Here is a 22,318-nt window from a genome sequence, read left to right as displayed (position 1 = left end):
AGAAAAGACCTGGTGATTTGCTCCTGTAAAGACTACAGCCTAGGAAACCCTATAGGGCAGTTCTACTCTGTCACCCGGAGTTGCTGTGAGTCAGAATTGACTCAACGGTGACAACATAAAAAAGGAGTGGGGAGGTCTGTTTGTACTGACATGAAATGATCTCCAAGATTATTATTAAATAGAACTAGCAAGGTACAGACACTGTTTACAGTATCTAGCATTTGTGTTTAAAAAATATACATGTATATGTGTATATTTGCTTATACACATAGAAAAGTTCTGGAAGGCTATAGAAGAAACTGGTTACAGGCTGGGGAACTGGGAGGCTTGAGGATGGAGGGGGAGAGGACAGCCTTTTCACAGCACCTACTTTTGAATTCTGCACCATTTTAGCCATTCGAGAGTTAAGAAAATAATATACATACGCGTAAATAAAAGGTTAGGCACTTAAAAGTAGTTTCTACGTGTGGGGTAATTTCTTTCAATATGGGTGTAAGCATTTTCTAATGTTTCTATAATAATTATACATAATTTGTGTGGTCAAAAGAAGTTAAAAACATTCTTTAAAAATTCTGGTCATTTTACTAATTCAGCCTGGCTTGCTTTCCAGTCTACACGGACCAGATGTTACTCCACTTCTGGAGAAACTGAACTAGCCACCTCCAGTGGGGGAAGCTGAGGTCTCAAAGAACCCTGGCAGCAGAGCCAAAGAGGGCCCCGGTCGGCTCCTCTAGAGGTGCAGGAGGCTGCCACCAGCCCCCCGCCCACCAGTACCCACTCCCGGGGCTGCTGGTCCACACCTGACACTGTTGAGCACGGCCTTGTCCTTGGCAGGCGGTTTGGAGATGGGCCGCTTGGTGCTCACCACCTTCACGGGGTGCTGCTCCTTCCCGGCCTTGCTGTACTTGCTCTTGTCAAACTTGGGCTTGGGCACGCCATACTTCCTCAGGATCTGCAGAGCACACAGCGAGAGGGGCTCAGGCTTGCCCTGCAGGACACCGAGGCCCTGGCGAGGCACACAGGGACAGGCGTCTACCTGGGTGAGCTGGTCCTCCAGCACCTTTTTGGGAGGCCGGACGTTGGTGAAGAAGATGTGGAGGAGGTTCCCTGGAGTCTGGGAGTTGATCTGCTCCTTGCTAAGGTAAATGTCAGAGACTTTGATGGGCTTAGCTGGTGTCAGGCTCAGCATCTGCTCGGAATGGGCACAGCTCTTAAATATTTCCGTCAGAACCTCTCTGGCCCCGGGTACCAGCTTCTCACCTGTTGCCGAGCGGAGGAGGGGAGGCAAAACAATTCTGCCATGAGCATGCTATGTCAGGAAAAGCCCTGCAAAGCTCTGATTTGTTTTTCATAAATACATTTTTTCTTTTTTTAAATTGAGGTGAAAGTCACCTAACACGCAGTTTTCAGGTGAACAGGTCAGTGGCATTTAGTACATTCACAGTTTTGTGCACCCACCACCTCTGTCTAGTTCCAGAACATGTTCATCACCCCAAAGGGAAACCCTGCACCCATTAAGCAGTTGCTCCCCATGTAAATAGTTTATTTTAAAAATGAGTAACAGACCTTCACTGGCCAGGGCAAGCTATCTGTCAAAACCTGCGTTCCCCTCTGGGCACACATCTGTTGCATTCCCAGCCCTCCCTGTGTAAGGTGTGGCCGTGCCCACCTTCTCCCGTGTGGGGCATGAGCACTCGTCCCCTTCCACGGGCTGCATGGAGACCATGAGCCCCAGGGACGGACTCTGCTAGCATGTGCCAGAAATGGACTTCCACGGAGCTGGAGTCCCTGGACTTTTGGGCTGGTTTATTGTAGCAATTTAGCCAACCTTACCTTAAACAACATGCATATGACGGATAATCCCAAAGGAACAAAAGCACAGGCAGCCAGCAAGTATTTTTCATGCAAGGTATAAGTTGTTAAACACGTTACTGTGCTATTTGAGAATATGCTTCAGAAGCGCACAATGAGCAGGGAGAGAAGAACATTTTCTCAGATACAAGAATACTGCCCATGAGCGTGCGAAAAAATACTTTTTTTTTTTTTTAATTGTGCTTTCGATGAAGGTTTACAGAGCAAATTAGTTTCTCATTACATAACACATATATTGTTTTGTGTCATTGATTGCCAACCCCATGACATGTCAACGCTCTTCCCTTCTCGACCTTGGGTTTCCTGTTACCAGCTTTCCTATCCCCTCCTGCCTTCTCATCCTTGCCCCTGGGTTGGTATGCCCATTTAGTTTCATTTTGTTTTATGGGCTTGTCTAATCTTTGGCTGAAGGGTGAACCTCAGGAGTAAAAATGCTTATTTTTTGTCCCCAAACAAGTTCTCCAGAAAGAAGGCCTGGTGGTACAGTGGTTAAAGTGCTCAGCTGCTCACTGAAAGGTTGGCGGTTTGAACCCACCAGCCACTCCATGGGAGAAAGATGTGGCAGTCTGCTTCAGTAAAGATCACAGCCTTGGAAACCCTACGGGGCAGTTCTCCTCTGTCCTGAAGGGTCACCATGAGTTGCAACTGACTCAACAGCAACAGGTTTGGTTTGGTCTTTAAGTGCTCCAGAAGGTACTCTGACCCTTGCTAGGGGGCCAGTCAGGACAAAGAATGGGTGCTCCTCAGCTAGGGAGCTGCACCAACTGGCTCGTCATTCCCATCTCTGTCCCGCCCCTTTCTTTCCATCTTTCTCCTGCACTGCTCCGCTTCGGGGGTCCTGGTGCACCAAGGACAAAGCCCAGGTCAGGCCCAGCTGAGGCAACTAGAGCACACAGGCCTCACAGACATCTACGGGGAAACCTGTGAGAGCCGGAACTCGACAGGACCACCTTGTTTTTCCGGGTCTCGCAAGTTTTCCACCTTTCACAGGGTGCAGTCTTACCACTTTTCTATCGCTCTCTGTTAGCAGAAAATAATGAGTTTTCCTTCCCTACAGGTTTCTGCCTTACACAGGCGCTGGCTTCCGCAGGTTTTACTGTATGTGTGTGGGCGAGGAGGGCCGCGCCCTAGGAGCGGACTCGACAGAGCCCACCGTAAAAGCGCCTCCCGTGCAAACGGCATGTGACAGATGCACATGCTCCAAAGAGACCAAGCACCTTATGTGGGGGGTTTGAAGTGCAGGCTCAGAGCCAAATTCAGATTCCACGTATGAGAACACTGCTGAGCATTAGTCATGGGGGACAAAGGCCTCAGGCTCCCAGTGGGCCTCACACTAGTGGTCCACCTGGGTGCATCAGAGAGCTGAAGGGACAAACCCTTCACAGGGGACAAGGCTGGGACTAGGGTGAGGGCGTGAGGCACTGGTCTTGAGCGCACAATTTAAGGGATGCCGAAAACCTCAGTAATCAAGATATATAACGTTTTACCGCAGTATTTAAAATAATTAAAATTAATGCAAAAAATCCACAATGAACAAAATATCAACAATGCTGGGCTGGGCCATACTGGAGCCTGAGGCAGAAGGTAGATCAGTAAGACTGATCCTGATTTTGTTTAAAAATTTAACATTTTGTTGATTTTTACAAACAATGCATTAAAATATCTTATTACTGAGTTTTTTGGCAATCCCTCTCCCCCTCAAATTTTATACCCAAGGCTTCACTAGACTCACCCCTGTCCCGGCTCTGAGGGAATATTTCAAAATTTCAGGGTTGGGGGATAATAATTTGAAAACAAACAAAACCTTATTTAATATTATGGTTTTATACTTGGAGAAACATAAAACAACAACTCTATTACATAATTTCAAACAATATTAAAAAATTAGAAAAAGGGACATGGATTAAAAATTTTGAGAAAGACCGATAAAAAATGAACAAGGACACAAAGAGCTACCGTAATTTTTAAAAGAATAAAGAAAACCCCGGCCGCTCCTGAAGTGACACTGGGACCAGCTGGCGTCTTAGCCAGGGGCACCTCTGCTAGTTCAGCCTGGGGGCGTTCTAGAGCCCCGGCCCAGGATGAATTCTGGGTCTTGTACAAAAGAAGCAGGGACACCAGAGAGGGTCTGCCCACAAACGAGCAGCCAGATGACGAAAGGGATGGGAAGGGGGACTTTGAAAAAGGAGCTGGAACTGTTTCTTCCCCAAGAATCAGTTTAAGAGAGCGAGGTGTTAGCTGTCCTCAAGCACATGACAAAATCACTACCAGCGATGTGCTCACTACATGATAGCATTCTAGCGCATTAGGACAGAACAAAAGAATACACTTGGACTTCAACAAGGAGACGCCTGCTGAACGAGTAATGCAAGTTCGCATTCCAGCCTGAAGTAGGTGGGGCAGAGCACTCCTAAGGTCTTGGCTAGTGCCCGTGTCTTCAGAGGCCTGACAGCTGGGACAGGGCCGGGCATTTTCTTCACGTCGCACGCAGATGCACACAATCAGCAACTGTAGCAGGCAATGAGCCCCTCGTCTCATCTCCCCAACACCACCCGACTCATTTTCAAAATCTGCAACCTACCTTTAATTGACTTATCATTGAAATAATCTTCTAACCCTGGGCTTCCTTGTGTATCAAACAGACTTTGATTGACTACAGATACAGTTAAAATCTCTTCTGTCGACATTTCCATCAATTCGTCTTCACCATCCAAACTTGACAAACCAATCAAGTCATTATTGTTAAATAAACTTGCTCGAATTTTCTCGATTTTGGCTCGGGATCTTATCTGCGTGAACAAAGAGAAGGGTCACAATTTGAACACAGGGACCAGTCGTTCCATGCGAATGAACTATTTTCCTTCCTGCCTTTCCCTGGAAACCCTCTGTTTGTCTTGCGTGTTGTGTAGCTGCCTGACTTGGGCCAGCTGGCTTTCCTGGTAAAGTTCCTCCTGTGTTCCCACAAGAGTAACTTTTAAGGGAACAACTCAGCTGGAAATCTCCACCGCTAAACCCTGGCCAGGTCTGTGGCCTGATGCCCATGCAGCTTAAGTCCAGGCTTGTTCAGAGCAAACCCCCAGGAATGAGGAAAGGAGTGGTGCAGATAGATCAAAAGAAGAGATTCTCGGAAAGAAACAAAGCACTCAGTCCATGAAATCCCCTTTCAGAGCCCCCTGGGGGCGAGCAGCGCACTGCAAGTTCTCTTCTCAAGTCTCCCTCTGCAAATCCAACAAGGGAGGAGGATAGATTCTACTGCTCAGCCTAACTCTGTTACACAAGGGCGCAGGAAGACATTTGTTGCAGGATATACAAATAAGAAAGCACAAGAACAGCAGAAATATGACTTGGCAACATAAACATCATCTGAAACTCGGAATCACCTGAAACCAAAATGACAAGCATCTATTCTCACACTGCTCAGAGCAGACCCAGGGAAAGCGCCCTCCTGCCAATGGCACCATTTAAAACAACCCAAGGCACTTTCAGAGATGCTGCCTCAGAAATATACCTACGGGGCTTGAGAAAGACCATCCATCCTGGGTGGTCAACTCCCCGGGCTGCCCAGCCTCCCTCCCACCACCCCAGTGAACTGCACTTACATCGTGACATCAGACTCGGCAGCCCTCTAGAGATGCTGCCTCAAACACGGAACCGTTATGCCGTTCCCACGAGCGCCCCAGGAAGCCCCCTAGGTGTGCCCCAGCGAATCCCTTGGAATAAATTCGGGGATTCAGATGGGTCATGATTTTGGTAGCTGCCCAGGTTTGAGAGCTATTACCTCCACAACTGCGAAGCCTTTGATGGGGCGAGCTGTGAGAGGCTGGCTGTCCAGGGATGTGACTGTGTACATGGAGCCCACGTCCAACACTGAGGCCATCTCTGCATTGTCCAGTGGCTCCCCCAGGCTCCCCAGGCTTCCCAAGCTGCCGGTGCTGCACAGGGAAACGTCCAGGCTCTCCTGGCTGGACACCACGTGAGGCTCCAGCAAACCAGGTGGGATGGGCAGTTCGAGGCCCGAGGGCAGTGGGTCCACAGAAAGGTCGCTGACCGTCTGCGAGAAGCCCTGGGAGCTGCAAATGGAGGCCTGGCTGGTGGAGGCGGATGCACTGACACTCATGGCAGGGGTCAGGCTGCTGGACGTGCTGACCTCCAGGCTGTCCGTGCCAGGGAAGCCAAGTGTCTTCTCCGGCTCAGCTTTCCCGTCACCACCCTCTGCCTTGTCTTTCGGCTTCTTGGGGTCTTCTTCCTGCAGAGGAATGTAGATCTCATCTTTGAAGATCCCGCCATGGGCATTGCAGGCTTTGCGGATGGCACCTCTGACGATGCCCTCGTCCAGGTGGGTGGGGATTCCGGAGATCACCAGCAAGCGGCTATGGGCAGTGGGGCCCACCAGGGCCTGGCAGGCATCTGCGATGGCGTCGCTGGTCACGCCCAGCCCCTGTGGGTCCTTCCTGGTGAGGTGCCGGAGGATGATGAGCAAGGTGAGCGCTCGGTGGAACCACAGCATGTCCTCAGGCTTGCTGCCCCCAAGGCTGAGCATGGCAGGGTCGGAATCCATGGAGCGGGAGGACGAGCGCTTCCCCGAGGACGCCTTTTCCCGTTTCATCTTGACTTTTTTTCTCTTGGAAAGGAGGCTGGGGCTCTGGGGCGTCTGTCCTGGGGAGGATGAGGAGGAGGAAGATGAGTCACTGAGGTTCGGGGCAGTCGTCGAGGTCACCCCGCTGGCTGTGACACTCATGTTTGTAGGCAAGGTCACTTCGGCGACTGCCAGGCAGCCTTCCATCAGTGCGTGGAAGTATGTGGAGAACCTGCCCTGGTCGGCAGCCACTGCCGCCCCAGAGCCCCCGCAGGTGCTGCCCGAGACCCAGCTCTGGGTCTCCTCATCATACAGCTTGTGGAGCTCCGACTGCAGGGCCATCAGCATGGCCAGGCAGGGGTTCAGCTGGAGGGCGATGGAGGAGGAGAGGCCAGCGGGGTGCTTCCTCTGCTCCAGGGCATGCACGGTGCGCAGCAGCTCTGCCAAAAGATGGAACACCTGCTCCTTCACGCAGGCCGCCATGTCCGTGGTCCACAGGAAGTTTCCTGAGGCAAAAATAAAGTGGTAAGAATATCGATCACTTAGTGCTTATTATGCGTCAGGCAGTGTTCTAGGCACTTTAACCCTTAAGACAACCCTGTGAGATTGGTACTGTGTTATTCATCCCCATTTTACAGATGATGAGACAGAGGGAAGAACTGAAGGACTGGCCCAAGGGCATACAGGTACCAGGGGAGAGCCAGGATTCAAGGCTGGGCAGGCTGGCCGCCGAGGCTGTGGTCCGGCCCCCGTGCCAGTGACAGCACACTGGCCTGCTTCCGTGGCGCAGGCAAAGCAATTGTTATTTTCTTCTTCAGAAGGCTACTGAGCAAGCTTGTGGTAAGTCACTAGAACAATGTTTCCCTAAGTGTGGGATGCTTACTGTGGGGGCACACAATCCAATTTCATCAAATGGCACAGAAACACACTGAAACTTACTCTTTTTTATTCCACTCGTCTTTTCAGTCCTGATTTGTCAACAAGAAAGCCTCACCTCAGGGCTGGTATAGTCTTCGAAACCTTTCTAATACTTGCTAATCTCCATTTCTGACAGAGACTCAGAGCCTCGGACAGGCTCAATTCAGCCTTTAGCTAAAATGTTGTTAACGGTGCTTGTTTTCCTAGTGTATTTTGTATAGTTATCTTTCCATTCTGGCAAACTTACAGCAGTGATGCAAAGTTGCCTCTAAAACTAAATTTAAGTTTAAAAAAAAAAAAGGAGAAAGGAGTTGATTACAATAAAAATATTAAACAATAAGCGCTGAAGGGCATGATTCGTGGGCATGGCAGAAATCACAAGTTTGGGAATTTCTATCTAGAACAGCAAGGTGGGCCACACATTTGTACCAAAGTCCCCCTCCTATCAGACATTTCTCTTACATTCCCATACTCAGGTTACCTGGAGCTAAAAGGATGTAGAAAAGCTCCTAATAAGTGAGAAGTTATTAGAAATCATGGACTTTAATCTAAGATCTACGCTCCTTAAACCATCTGAGCCCTCACCCCCAAAACAGCAAACTGTAGCTTGTTACATCCAGACGGTTCTTGTTCAGGGTCAAGATCACCAGACAGAGGCTGAGGAGCTGGGTCTGGCTAACTTACTGAGAGCCTCCGGTTAAGTCCAGCACCTACTAATGAGGGGGCGAAGCTTCCCGCTCCCCAGAGGTGACACTGCCTGGTGATTCTAATTGGAAGTAAATTCGTGATTGTCAAGGAACATGGACTCTCACAGAGCCTTTCATAAAGGACAACTGCCACCATTCCACTCCACCCCAGGTCCCGGTGCTCTTGCCATATCCTCCACTGTCCTCCCTCTACCATACGGCACTTGACATGAGAGAATTCTCCACCAGAACTGCAAACGGTGGTCCATAAGCTGAGACCGGCCATAGCCATCTTGTTCCCACGGGTGTGTTTTAAAAAATCTGAATTAGTTGCCAACATTTAAAAATTAGAGAATTCACAATCTGTGAATTTCTGGCTTTTCACAGTCTGGATTTCTGGCTTTTCATGGGAAAAAAACTCAGGCAGGACTGAGGCTGTATTCTTGCGCAGCAATGGGCAGCAGGGGCTCAGTGGCTGCCAGACGGGGCGCGTGCCCTTCAGGTCACTGACGTCCCCTCCCCACTCCCCTAGCTTGACTATCATTTCCTCATTTTCTTTACCTGCCTCACCCTGGCCCCTGACCCCTGAGAGCACTTGGGTTTGCAACTTTTTTAAAATGGCAGTATAATTTACATTGCAATCTCTTTTTCCCTCTAACATTGTATTGTTTCAATTTTTTTTTATTCCAGAAAGACTAGAAAAGTTGAAGGAATTATACAGTAAATACATATACCTACTGCCTAGATTCTCCCAAGAACATTTGGCTATATTGCTTTATCACACAGCTATCCATCTACCCACCTCTTTAGTCATTCATCTGCCATTCTTAGTTTTTGATTATTTCAAAAAAAGTTGCAGGCACCATTATGTTTCATCCTTAAACACATCACCAGTCATATCATTAATTAGAGTTCCATATTGATTTCAGTTTTTTTGTGGTAAATTTACATATGGTGAACTGCACAAATCTCAAGTTCACGATTATGAGTTTTGACAAACATACCCTCTTTTGAACCATTCAGGAGCTATGCAGTCTTCATGTTTGATTTTGGACCATAGTTCACTTCTATGCCATGCTTCACCCCCAGAGTTACAGTAATGGCATACATTTTTTTTTTTAAAGTAAAAAGTATGATAAAATTAATCTTTTCATGATCAATTGCTACCTCTCATAATAATGGAAATAATGGAATCATGGATTTGCAAGTCTAACCCCCATCTTAAAATTGATTCCCCAAACTCACTTCAAATGACAAGAGGTTCAGGCTGCAGCTGCCTGGGCGAGTGTGGCCCACTCCTCAAGTCCTGACCCTGGGGGGAGGGTGAGCCTTACCTAGCAGCTCCACTACTTGCAGGAGGACGGATGTCGGGATGGTGTCAGGCTCGTCTTCAGACTTCCCTTCGCCGTCCTCTGATCTCCAGGACAGCAGCTGCTCTGCGAAGGCCATGGCCAGCGGGAACTCCAGGGGCAGAGAATGCAACATCAGCACAGCTCCGGGAGGCGGAGACACCCCTAGAAGAAACACCCAAGAGGAACCGCCTGAGAAAATGGCCTGCCAGCTGTGTGGCCAAAACAGGGCCAGAAAGCCCATGCTCCTCGTCCGCTCGGGTGGGAGAAAATGTAACTCCCAATGCTCCAGCAGTCAGGCAGGGAGAAGGCAGGACCCACTTACTGGTGTGAAAACAAGGCAGAGGGGTAGCAGTGGGAACAGGGAAGGGCGAGCATTTCTCAAGGAAGGAGATACGAAGCAGCCTGATGAGCCAGACTGGGAAGCCTAAGTCACATTTTAAAAGAGGTTTCATCGGAGAACTCCTAGCTTGGTAAAGAAAGGCTCAGCCTTTTGTACAGCTGCTACCCCAATAAGACCACTGAGCTTAGACTAGGTTGTAAGCGAACCAGCCAGGTGCCCCTAAGACTTAAGGCACTTTCAAGACTTTGGATGTTGACTCTTTTATTACCTTCTGACATTGCCATGGTTTAAGTCTGACTGAAAATGCCGAAACTGAGAGGGAACAGGTTACCCAGGCCCAGGCTACCTCCTGTCCTGCACTGCCCCCAACCCGGCACAAACACTGATCACCACGGGTCTCTGGAAGATCAGGAGGCACCATCTGTCCCATCTGCACTTTGGGGTGACAATTAGGGAATAATAGGTAAGACGGACAGCTCTGTTTTTAATATAGTTTAAAAACTGAGCTAGCATAGGTAAAATATTATTATATTCACCTACCCTAGAGGAACTGAGGAAATAGAACCTAATAAAAAGGGATCAGAAAGATTTTTAGCAATAACCAAATCACCAGGAAATGTCCTTTCATTTTATTCCCGAAAGATGTAATGTCTGAAGGACTGGGGCTGTGGAAAACCCAAAACCCATTTTGGGGCCTAAAAGTTCAAATATACTTTATAATGGTCTCTAGCAAACATGCCTCAGTCTCGAGGCTGTCAAAGAACAGCAAGGGAGCCTGTGACCAGGTTTTCCTTTCCTCCCTGTGTCTACTCAGAAGCGGAGTCAGCTGGCCCTAGAATAAAGGGGACAGGCACGCCAGCTTTGGGACCTCAATCTAAAATATGGAGGCTTCATAAAGAATGCCAGGGAAAAGCAGACAAAGCAGTCTCCCAGCCCATCCCTGCAGCTTCGTTCATCACTTAGATGGGAAGCAGCCACTGACAGTGGCCAGTGCCCAGGGGAGCCACAGTACATACTAGAGAATTCGGTTTTAATGAGAACTCAGCAAAGCAGCTGGGTTATCACAGCTAAATGAAGAGGCTGCTCTGTTCAGATCATTCTATACGGTACGCATCCCACAGCACATCCGTGAACAGAAAGGAAATCCCCACTGCAGTCTGGGCAGCACCTGCCAGGCCTTTCCCCTGTGGAGAAACAGGTCTTTTCATCTATGGCCTCGGAAACACACCACCCAAGCAGTCCTAGTCTTTACCAACAGGAAATCGGACCTCGGCAAGGAACAAGGTGTGTTCTATCTTCAAGGGGAAGGAGAGAAGAGAATGATCTCACCCTGTTTTGTTCATTACCGTGGGTTCATTGAGAGATTTACCCAGTTTGATGTGGACCTTGTCTGTGGAGAGGATCACAGCAGGGTACTGGTTGGTGGTGGGAGGAGGTGTGAGCCCGGTGTTGGCTGGAGACGCATCCCTCGGGTAGCAGACGGCCTCAGTGAGGTTCAGCTGGCCATTGCGCTTCACTTTGTGGCCCAGTCCATACACAAGCACCCGCGCCCAGGGCGCCTTGTACAGGGAGGAGCTGAGGAGAAGGGGTCAGTATTAACAGAGGCGAGCCATGCACAACAGGGAGGGCCAACACATGCTTTTTGATGAGAAACAAGTTAAATGAGGACTGGGCATAAATCATTTCCACCTCATTTTAGAATTCCTTTAGGTCATTCTTCACAGAGCAATTTCCAAAACATGCAAAAGCGTAAAGAAGTACAAATGATTTTTAAAAATGTTGTCATCGTGGTGTGCCATCCAGTCAATTCCGACTCATAGCAACCATACAGGACAGAGTAGAACTGCCCCACAGAGTTTCCTAGGCTGTAATCTTTATGGGAGCCAATCGCCAGGTCTTTTCTCATGCGGGGCAGCTGGTGGGTTTGAACCAGCGACTTTTCAATTAACAGCCAAGCGCTTAACAATTGTGCCACCAGGGATCCTTTTTAAAATATAGTGGACATTAAAAAATAAAAAACAATTTGAGCTTTTCCTCTGTCACTTTCAGCAGAATCCATCTTACTTCTCTCTCCCCATCACCCTCTTCTTGAGAGCGGGCCACTTACTCTTTACGGAATCCAGACTGACTTTCCTTACAAGACACAACGACAAAAGCCGCCCCCGGGAAATTAACGTCCATGTTAACTTTGGACTCAGAAATCAGGAATTCTTCAGAGGGGAACTGCTCCGGTGCTGTCTGCAAAGAGACATTTAATAGGGAAAGCCACAGGCTAAACACAAGAGAGAGCATTTCATTTTCTCATCTCACAGAGCGAGAGGAAACAGCCAGAGCGTACGCCGTAATAGGTTCAGAAGGACAAAAGAGCGCTCCAGGAGGAAGACAGCTCCAGATGGGACAAAGCAGAAAAACTTCTGAGGAAAAGAAATCGGTGGGGGCTGGGGCTTAGGGGAGGAAGGAATGTAATTTCTAGCAAGTCAACAAGACTTCCAATTAAAAACCGTAAGCACAGCTGAGGGACGTTAGTGCTTTAGACATTTACCTGCAGGAAAGAGCAGATCTGCCTGGTCAGCTCCAGCAAGCTCTCCTCGCCCTGGTGCAGGCTGCGCGTGATGGCCACGTTGAGCCACTCTCGCACCGTCTGGGAGTTGCCCTGGTAAAAGAGGTCCGTGGCGGAGCAGTTCTGGGAGCGTATGCAGTGCTGCAGAGACTGTGCCAGGAGGATCGAGCTGGAGCTGATGGTGCCGTCTGCGGACAGGGAAGAAAACACCCAGTTTACAAGGACCAAAGCAGCCAATGAAATCCTAAGTAACAGAAAATTAGTAACATGGCCAGAGACAACCAATATTACCAATCAGATCCTCCGGGGGGCGGATTTCCGATCAATGGTTTTTAACTTTTACTTTCTTTTTAGCAGCAAAACTGCTTCTTAAAGAAAAATCTTAAGGAGAAGCCTCAAGTCTCTTAACAGATAAAAGTGGGGCTAGCTGCTTAGATTTCGGGGGTTCCCAGAGCCTGACCCATTTGGCTGCCTGGCCCACCCTGAAGCAGCACCAAGGAGCTGTTAGGGGGCCTTGGAGCAGAGTTTGTAGAGCTATGTGTTGGATCATCACGGCAAAGCTCTTTGTGCAAACACTTTAAATCGCCTGCAGGTGTATTTCTGAGCCTCTCAGTTCTCGTGGGCTAGCAGACCCTAGGTGCTGAAATGAACCAGTGGAGATGGAGCAAGTGCACGTGCACACATACAAACGCACGTGCACACATACAAACGCACGTGCCCATGCGCACTGCCTGGGACTCCATGGCTGCGAGCTGGAAGGCAACGACCCCAAATGCAGTATGGGTTTAGAGTGCTGCCCATCTCATCAGTGCTCCCATCGTGGTTGCTAGGAGACCCAGGGGAGCAGGCTGGAGGCTAAGTGGCAGAGAAAGACAGGAGGTGCCCCTCAGTCTTGGACTGGGCTGAGGGCTGTGTCCACCAGGGGAGCAAACACACGGCATTGACCCTCACTCCCAAGAGCCCCCAAGTTCATCAGACACACACAAGCTGGCCCGTTAAAACAGGCCTACTTGAAGCCTTGATGATCTAACGGGTCTGCTTTGCAGAAGTCTGATAACAGGAAGTTTCACTCTGTTTACAATGCCAAATAGAATGTCTGTGGCAAAAGTACAGGAACTATTTTCATAAATAATATGTAATTTCCCTTGATTTACAATTCATTTGGGAAGCTCAATGAATGCTTAAAAGACTGATGACTGAAGTGAGTAATCCACTTAACATTTTTCAAAGAGGGAGAGAGAAAGGCAATCCCAGTGTTTTAGTGGAGTTTATGTATAGCAGCCTAAAGGTACTGTCCTCAAAGCCCTCCCCCGCCCACTCCTCCTTAGATGGAGAACGGGTGAACTCAGAACAAATCCTGCTCAGGCCTTGGTCAGTCTTAGGGGTATTTTACACTGGGGCTGATTTCTGCAGTGATCATAGCAAAGCCATGTTTACCTGGGAGAGGAGGAGTGAGGAGCTGATTGGACAGCAGCTGCAGGTGCTCCAGGGTAATGTCCCGGACGGCAGGAATGTGGAAGAGGCGGGTAAACAAGTGAGGCAACTTAGGGGCGAAGATGTTGAGCAGGGCCATGCGGCAGTAGAGCCTAGCCAGCGCGGCCTCGCATCGCAGCAGCTCTCTGCAAGGGAAAAGGCAGGTGGGAGGCACTGAGCGTGCACGGATGCCCGGCCCCACACCTGGGAGGGGCTGCAGGGTTCTGAGGGGACCCATGTTCTGGACCCCAAGTGAGTCACTTGGGTTTTTTTTTTTAAAAGCCACATTTAGTTATGTTTTCTCCCAACTCAAAAACCCCTGTGGAAAGAGAAAAAAACCCGTACACCTGTTCATAGTGGCATTATTCACAATAGCCAAAAGGTGGAAATAACTTGTGTCAATCCACAGATGAATGGAGAAACAAAATGTGGTACATCCTTACCAAAACCAAAACAAAACCCGTTGCCATTGAGTCGATTCCGACTCATAACGACCCTATAGGACAGAGTAGGACTGCCCCACAGGGTTTCTAAGGAGTGGCTGGTGGATTTGAACTGCCAACATTTTGGTTAGCAGCTGAGCTCTTAACCACTGTGCCACCAGGGCTTACAGTGGAATATTATTCAGTCACAAACAGGAATAAACTTTTGATACATGCTACATGGATGAACATTGGAAACACTATGCTAAGAGCCAGATACAAGAGACAACATACTACGTCATTGTGTTTATATGCAATGTCCACAACAGGCAAATCCACAGGGACAGAAGACAGACTGGAGGTTGCCTAGGGCTACGGGCATTGGGGAGAAATGGGGAGTGACTGAAAGGCCAGCACCACTGAAGAGTACGATGGAGAAGCAGACAGGACAGATCACACAGGGCTCTGAGCCAGGTTAAGGGTTTGAATTCTATTCCAAGGGCCATGGAAAACCATTGGGAAGGTTTGACTCAGAGGAATGAAATGAATGATCCAATTTATGTTGCTAAAAGTTCACTCTAGCTGTTATAAGGAAAAGAAAGAGTTGAGGGAAGCAAGAAATGGTGGAAATGGAGAGAAGAGGACAGATTGGGAGTATGTGGGGATTGATGGGGAGATAAAAGGATGACTCAGGATAACTTCTGGATGAATGGTGGTGTCCCTCACAGATATGGGGAAGACAGCGAAGGAGGAGGAGGTTTTAAGGAAAAATCCAGAATTGCACTTCCCGTGCTATATTTTAAGGTGTTTATTAAGTTACCCTTTCCTCTTCTACATGAGGATTGACTCTGGATTAACCTGCTTCTAGCTCCTTTCTCTGGAAACCTGACAAAGACAGAATGTCAGCGGCATTACTAGGCACACTGCTGATGGGAGACATGGCCCCAATCAGCAAGCTGCATCTGGACTGGGAGGACTTGAAAGAGGAACTTTCTTGGCTAGAAGCCACAGCTTTGGGGCTTCCCAGAGTGCAGTGACTTTGCTAACTGGCATGTCTCTTGGCAGAATCCCCAGAGCTATGCCTGTGGAGTCGTTACTAGAGATACTGGCTCCTATTTGGGACATGGTGCTGCTCAGCCACCATGTGAACCCTGCTGTGTGAAGTCTCCCCCACACCTGAGCTGCTAGCTGGGGAGAGGGTCAGAGACTAGCTCCTGAACATCTGTGTGGGCAGCTGTGAGGACGCCTACTGAAGAAACCTGCGCAGCGTTGCCCTGGGGCACACCACGCTTCCCATCCTGTCGCTTTCTAAGTGAAGCTCATGCCAAGTTGGACTATTTTGGTCTTCCAGATGTGATCGTCTAACCGAATTTGAGATCACTGAAACAGGGCCATGCAGTATTCAAGTGGAGGTGTCAAGGAGGCAGTTGGACACATGTATCTAAAGTTTCAGTGAGAGGTCAAAGCCTGAGACAAACTCAAGTTAATAAGTGGTTCAAAACTGATAACCTAATGAGAGACTGTGGTGACCAATGGGTGAGTAGCATAAAAAATAGTTTATGGAAACCTTTCATCAGAGAACTCCATTTATTATTATATTTTCCTCTGAATTGCTGCAAGAATTTTTAAGATCAAAGGAAATAATTCACTGGTGAATCAGTAAGGGTGCACATGAAGGAATTTGCCAGATCTTTAGGTTTTAAACCACTGGGGGCAGGCATGTGCCTTTAGCATGTATCTTCTGTTCCCTCATAGAACGCCACCTGGTGCAAATCAGCAAATTTTAGTTGTAGGCATTCAAGGATACCCAATTAGCTTAACAAAGAAAGTAGCTAGCTGCTCACACAGTGCCTGGGCATCCTCTTACTATCTCTTCTTCATTCACTTTACTCTTTATAACTTTTCCATACTCTTCAATTGCCAGCCCCTCTCAGTCCCCCACACTCACAGCAGAGAATGCATGTGGCAAAGCAAAGGCCAGGGAATACCGGATCCCCTAACTTTTCTTCCCACCTCCACCCATTTCGCTGTTATCTTTACTAGCTGCCTTCCCTCCCTCTCTTATCTTTGAAGGAGAAGCCTCCTGCCTTCTTGTCAAGGACAAATGGTACATGTGGTAAAATAGGATTGGTGGATTTCTGCGGCCCACTAGTAAGAAGGCTCACTTTTACCTGTGAATTTGAAGGTTAGTATTGTCCAGTGTGACCAGCCCATTTGTGGCAGTCCTTCGGTAGCCTGCTGGGGGCCTTTCCAGCATATCAATAGGATACCAGTATCGGACCAGCACACCTTCGCTTCGGAGGTACGTTTCCACCTGCACCAATTCATTTACCTACAACAGTAAAAGTAAATATCTTTTTGTTTTTCTGAGCATTGACTTGGTCTTCCAAGTTTAAAAACAAAAAGTATATTAAACATTATATATATATATAAATTAATATACACATATGTATAATTTTTTAATTTTAGACTTCTAGATTTTATGCTTATAATTTGTTATTTCATGGACATTACAAAATGAACGAATTAAAAAGGAGTTCACAATACATTTTTGAAACACACACCACAAAGTAAATTTACACTATATACTTTTCTGAATAAAGGAAAATAATAAACATTAAGAAGCATGGAGATTTTAATAAATTCTTAGAAATAAATGTGAGTTAATTAATCAGTTATAAAAAAATCACTTGACTCAAAATAGAAAAAGTACAGCTATGACCAGCAACTAGAGCAATAAATGTTAGTTTCTGGCCACCGATTGGGTCAAAAAGTTTGTATTCATAGTGGGTTTCAGTTTTTCCATACCAGGTAGCAAATTTTAGTTGTTACAGTAAATTAAAGAAGACCTTCAATGTAATCATGAGTAAGCAATTTAAAGAGAACAGTGCTATAATTCAGTAATATTTCTGCACGTTTTTGCCAGGTAAATTTACGTTGTTTTTATGTCAATACTTTTTTAAAAGCAGGGAACCAGTCTGAAAGCTCTATTTTATTGCTAGGAAAATAAAAAGTAAGTTCATGCATATGCATTCTGGATTCAAATGCCAATGTAATTTTTATGTAGAGATTATTTTTTAAAAGGGAATCAAATTACTTGAGGAGTAACTGAATTATTTAACAAAATTTCTATTTACTTTCTATTGCTGAAAAATACTATGAGTAACGTATTTTCTGATTACTAGGGTTAGAAGTTTGTATTGCAAGGCAGTGGGAGGTTAACAGTATTACTGATGGCATTTTCTATTTGAAAGCTCACCTTAGTCAACCACAAAACAATAGCCCCTCTAAAAAAAAAATTCATGATTTAAATTAGGCTCTGGTAAAATGGAATCCACTGAAGACATAAGTTTTTAAAAGGTAGATTTCAAAGCATTAATGGTACCTAACATTATCTGTATCTGTATTTCTAGATAGAGACCACAGCTTGGATCTGTGTAGTGACAGATACTTCTTCATCAAAGACTGTTAGGTCTAATCTATATATTATTTCATCAGCTTTTCTTGCATGGAAAACTTCTTAAAGGCGAGGATGTGTATCCAACCTCAGGATCATGCAGTCACGGTTTTCAAACAAGACCCTTTTTTCAAAAGAAACCTTCTGCTTTCCTCTCTTCCATTCCCTTCTGTTCCTTCTTTGCCCTTCACTCCCCAAATCATTGCTGAGACCCTTAAGAGGGCTCTGCAAAACGGAGAAGGAAATGATTTCTCTAGTTTAACATACCCATTTTACCACTGAGGCCGAGAGAACCAGTGAGATGATGTGATCAAAATCACAAAACAATTTCTTTGACTGTGTCTGTACAACAATCATGACGATGACAGATCATCCACTCATTAAGGATGAACCCGTTGCCGTTGAGTTGATTCTGACTCATAGCAACCCTATAGGACAGAGCACAACTGCCCCATTGGGTTTCCAAGGCTGTGATGTTTATGGGAGCAGACTGCCACATCTTTCTCCCATGCAGAGGCTGGTGGGTTTGATCTTTCGGTTAGCAGCCAAATGCTTAACCACTACGCCACCAGGGCTCCTTCATTAAGGACAATGGGAGTTTTCTCCCTTGGAGCTTGGGTAGATACAATGTAGAGACACAGTTTGAAAATGGCTGATAGACAACAATGACAGAGACAGCATGGTCTTAAGGAGCCGATGGCAACAAGAATTAAAAAAACCCATTGCCACTGAGTCGATTCCAACTCACAGTGACCCTATAGGACAAAGTAGGACTGCGCCATAGGGTTTCCAAGGAGCGGCTGGTGGATTTGAACTGCCAACGTTTTGGTTAACAGCCGAACGCTTAACTGCTACGCTATCAGGGCTCCAAGTTCAGAGCCTATAATCTATCATAGGCCTTGACCTGGTCCGTGGGAACATCTCTGGCCAGTCAGTTGGCATGACAGCACTTTTGCTTGGTTTCTTTGTCCCTAACTTGAAGAGCAACCCATCTGTGTAAACACTTTTTAAGGTACTTGGAGTCTGGGCATGAAAGTTTCAGTATACACAAAAGGGCTTATACATCTGAAAGGCAGTTCACTCACTGAATCAACATCTAAGACGACTCCATGCAGCCCAAAGGTTTTCAGCATCCCTCGGATGGCAAATTTTGGCAGAGCAGTTCCAACTGTACTGCTGGCTACATTATTGCTGTCCGGAGAGCGGGTTACCACCGTGAGACCTGAGGAGGTTGGAAGAAGTTATTTTCAGGAACAAGTATCCTTATCATCTTGGCACTCTATATTTTAGGGTCTCAAATAGCTCTTACGATATTTAACAATACCCTCAGTTTAGTTATAATCAAAATGGGACATAGCTCAAAGGTAATATAACAAAATGTAAGAACTCTTACAATTCGACAATAAAAAGACAAATAACCCAATTAAAAAATGGGAAAAGGATTAGAACAGATAGTTTTCCAAAGAAAATGAAAAGATGCTCAGCATCATTAATCATTAGGGAAAAGCAAGTCAAAATCACAATGAGATATCACTTCACGTCCACTAGGATGGCTATAATTCAATTTTAAAAAAAAAGTAAGTGTTGGGAAAATATGGAGAAAACGGAACCCTCATTCACTGCTGGTGGGAATGTAAAATGGTGCAGCCACTTTGGAAAACAGTCTGGCAGTTCCTCAAAAAGTTAAACATAGAGTTGCCATATGACTCAGTAATGGCAAAGAGAATATAAATATTTTCTTTATATACCCATATATACATGAATGTTCCTGGCAGCATTATTCATAACAGCCAAAAAGTGGAAACAACCCAAATGTCCATCAACTGATGAATGGATAAACAAAATGCAATCTATCCCTACAATGGAATACCATTCAGCCATAAAAAGGAATGAAGTACTGATACACGCTACAACATGGATGAACCTTGGAAACACTGCGCTAAGTGAAAGCAGCCAGACACAATAGCTACAGAATGTATAGCTATTTCATTTATATGACATCTCCAGAACAGGCAAATCCATAGAGAAAGGAAGTTGATTAGTAGTTTCCAGGGAATAAGGGAAGGGAGGAATGGGGAGTGAATGTTAATGGCACAGGATTTCTTTTCAGGGGGGATGAAAACGTTCTGGTAGATAGTGGTGATGGTTATACGGTTTTGTGACTGTACTAAAATCCACTGGATTGTACACTTTAAAAGGGTGAATTTTGTGACATGTGAATTACATCTCAAAGAAAGAAAAAATAAAAGTAAACAGCTATTCCTGGCCGTGCCTGTGGTATTCTGGTATTTTTGTGTAGATCCTCTGGAGACTCTAACAGTCAGCAGCTTTAAATTCTCTTTATGTTTTTCTGTTTTCTCTCATTTTTCCATAATGTCTAATATATGTAAAATAAAATATTGTGGTAAAATACATAGAACATAAAATTTGCCATTTCAACCATTTTTAAGTGTACAATTCATTGACATTAACTACATTTACAATGTTGTGCAACCGTCACCACTAATTCCAAACCTTTTTCACCACCCCAAACAGAAAGATGCAATAGATTTTTAAAGAAAAGAATAAATACATTCTATTAAAATTCAAAAAAGCACAGTAAAACCATGTGTATAAAGTTTATTAGCTCAGTAGCAAGGACTAAGCCTCTGGAATCCTCAGCCTAGGCCCCACTTCTCTCCTTGCACAACTGCCCTGCCTCAGCCTGCTCATGCCAGAGTCCTGGGAGTGTGGGAGAGGCCACCAGAGGCCAGACAAACGTCAATTTTGCCACACCAGGAAGCTGTAGGGCCTCACATGGGAAAGCCTGGAAGAGCATGTGGGAAGCTATCTGGCCTCAGGACAAGTGACTCCTGAAGAAGGAGAGTCACCCGGTGAGCCGACAGCTGCCTGGCTCAAGCTCATGCTTGGGAAACCTCAACTTCTCATTGCATAGGAAATTTCCTAAGTGAAATAAGGAGGAAAGCAAAACCTTTTCGAACTTTATCAATTGTGAACTTGTTTGCTTCATCTTTAATGTCTTCAATGGTGGGAAGATAAAGGTCTCTTGGGATGCCACCATTCTCCTCATAGAGAAATTCAACCGTCTGTCTGGCAATATCCACCATGCCTAAAAAAAAAAAACAACAGCACTGGGTGACTCTCTCTTCTCTCAACCACAATACCTACTTACGACTAGAATGAAAAGGTAAGAGAAGCTTTCAAACACAGTTTGCAGGAGTATGCAACCTTTTGGGGAAGGTGATTATACAATGTCTACTAAGATTAAAATGTGCTCTGACTCAATACTCTACTTTTAGGAATCTCTCCCACAGAAACACAAGCACAAGTGTGCAAAGGCACACGTACAAGAACAGTCACTGCAGCTGTCAGTAATAATAGCCAAACACTGGAAACAACCAAAGTGTTCATCAATACCAAATGGTTAAAAAATGCTGGTCTGTCATTAAGCTGTCACTAAATTTTAGTTAAGTTAAAAAAACAAACAATAGGACAACCAGGGAATAAGATGGGAGTGCGAGTAACTTATACTTCTTACTTTATACAGTGAAAACTGTGAAAGCCGGAATGTGACGAGACTACCTTGCTTTTACGGGTCTTACAAGCTTTCTGCCTTTGGCAGGATGCAGTCTTACCACTTTTCTATCGCTCTCTATTAGTGGAGACTATTTGAGCTTTCCTTCTCTGACAGGTTTCCGCCTTACACAGGTTCTGGCTTTTGCAAGTTTTTCTGTGTATTGTTGTACTGTGTTTGATTTTTATTATAACAAACACATTCTGCTTATTTAAGAGAGACATCGACTTTTCCTAAAGACTACTGGAATTCTCACTGTTCTCCTTCCCAGTAGGAGAGCACATTCATTATGTTCAATAGCAACGGTCACTATCGATGAATGAACCAAGTAAGCAAATGTCCAAAGGCCTGAAACAGGCATCATTGCGGGGAGTACAGCGCAGGTGGGGCAGAACGTCTCCGTTTGCTGTGGCTGCCCTAGATCCCATGGGCTAAGGAATGGGTGTTGATGGTGTCTGATCTTAAACAAAGCCTGTTTCCATCACATTCCTTTACCACTCTCTCAATCGCTGGCCTTGCTGTAATGAAAAGGTGTAGCGATTTTCTGAGCACCTTCGAAAAGAGGGTTGCAGTTTGAGAATGGCGGTTGGGACAAGAAGTGCCAGAGAGAATAAAAGCAGAAATCTTGGCCTAATATTAGAAGATTATGGAAAAATAATCTCTGCAACACTTTCCAAAAGAATAATGGGGAGGAAAGGGGAAACAAAGCCCAAAAAATACTCTCTACTCTCTGTCTAATAAGCAGGAATCAGGGCCCACTAAGAGAATGCCAAGTTAAACCAGGCCCAGCATAAGGATGGTTATATTAGCCTTCTGCAGAGGACTCGACAACACAGGCTGATCCACCTTCACAGAGTTGCCCTTTGGGGATGCCGAGAAATCTCTATCCTCCTTTCAGCCTATGCCACTGCTATATTGAGGGGTTTAGAGTTGACAGGTCAATGTTTTATGTTTAAATCAATATAGCTCAGATGGCTGGCCATGGTCAAAGGGGTGGATCCCAAGAGAACGGCCTTGGCAACATAAGATTAGAGGCTGTGGGTGCTTTCTGGGTGGGTCATGAGGCTAGGAGTCCTCAGTCTGGCTCT

General features: G+C 46.1%; 1 protein-coding gene across 1 annotated transcript in view; it reads right to left on the bottom strand.

The window, feature by feature from the left end:
• HECTD4 (HECT domain E3 ubiquitin protein ligase 4) overlaps positions 1-22,318 on the bottom strand; it is a 119,705-nt gene that overhangs the window by 11,726 nt on the left and 85,661 nt on the right. The window contains exons 52-63 of the mRNA XM_023733791.1: positions 20,628-20,765; positions 18,742-18,878; positions 16,371-16,531; positions 13,742-13,923; positions 12,287-12,492; positions 11,852-11,982; positions 11,114-11,319; positions 9,387-9,566; positions 5,651-6,954; positions 4,454-4,661; positions 1,037-1,260; positions 801-952 (exon numbers count right to left, since the gene is read on the bottom strand). Coding sequence (XP_023589559.1) covers positions 801-952; positions 1,037-1,260; positions 4,454-4,661; positions 5,651-6,954; positions 9,387-9,566; positions 11,114-11,319; positions 11,852-11,982; positions 12,287-12,492; positions 13,742-13,923; positions 16,371-16,531; positions 18,742-18,878; positions 20,628-20,765 — 3,229 coding nt within the window. The remainder of the gene's footprint in view (positions 1-800; positions 953-1,036; positions 1,261-4,453; positions 4,662-5,650; positions 6,955-9,386; positions 9,567-11,113; positions 11,320-11,851; positions 11,983-12,286; positions 12,493-13,741; positions 13,924-16,370; positions 16,532-18,741; positions 18,879-20,627; positions 20,766-22,318) is intronic.

This window comes from Trichechus manatus, unplaced genomic scaffold (genome assembly GCF_000243295.1).
Source record: "Trichechus manatus latirostris isolate Lorelei unplaced genomic scaffold, TriManLat1.0 scaffold00061, whole genome shotgun sequence".
Taxonomy (NCBI): Eukaryota; Metazoa; Chordata; class Mammalia; order Sirenia; family Trichechidae; genus Trichechus; species Trichechus manatus.
Note: the sequence above shows the minus strand (reverse complement) of the source record. Positions and strands in the feature narration are given on the sequence as shown.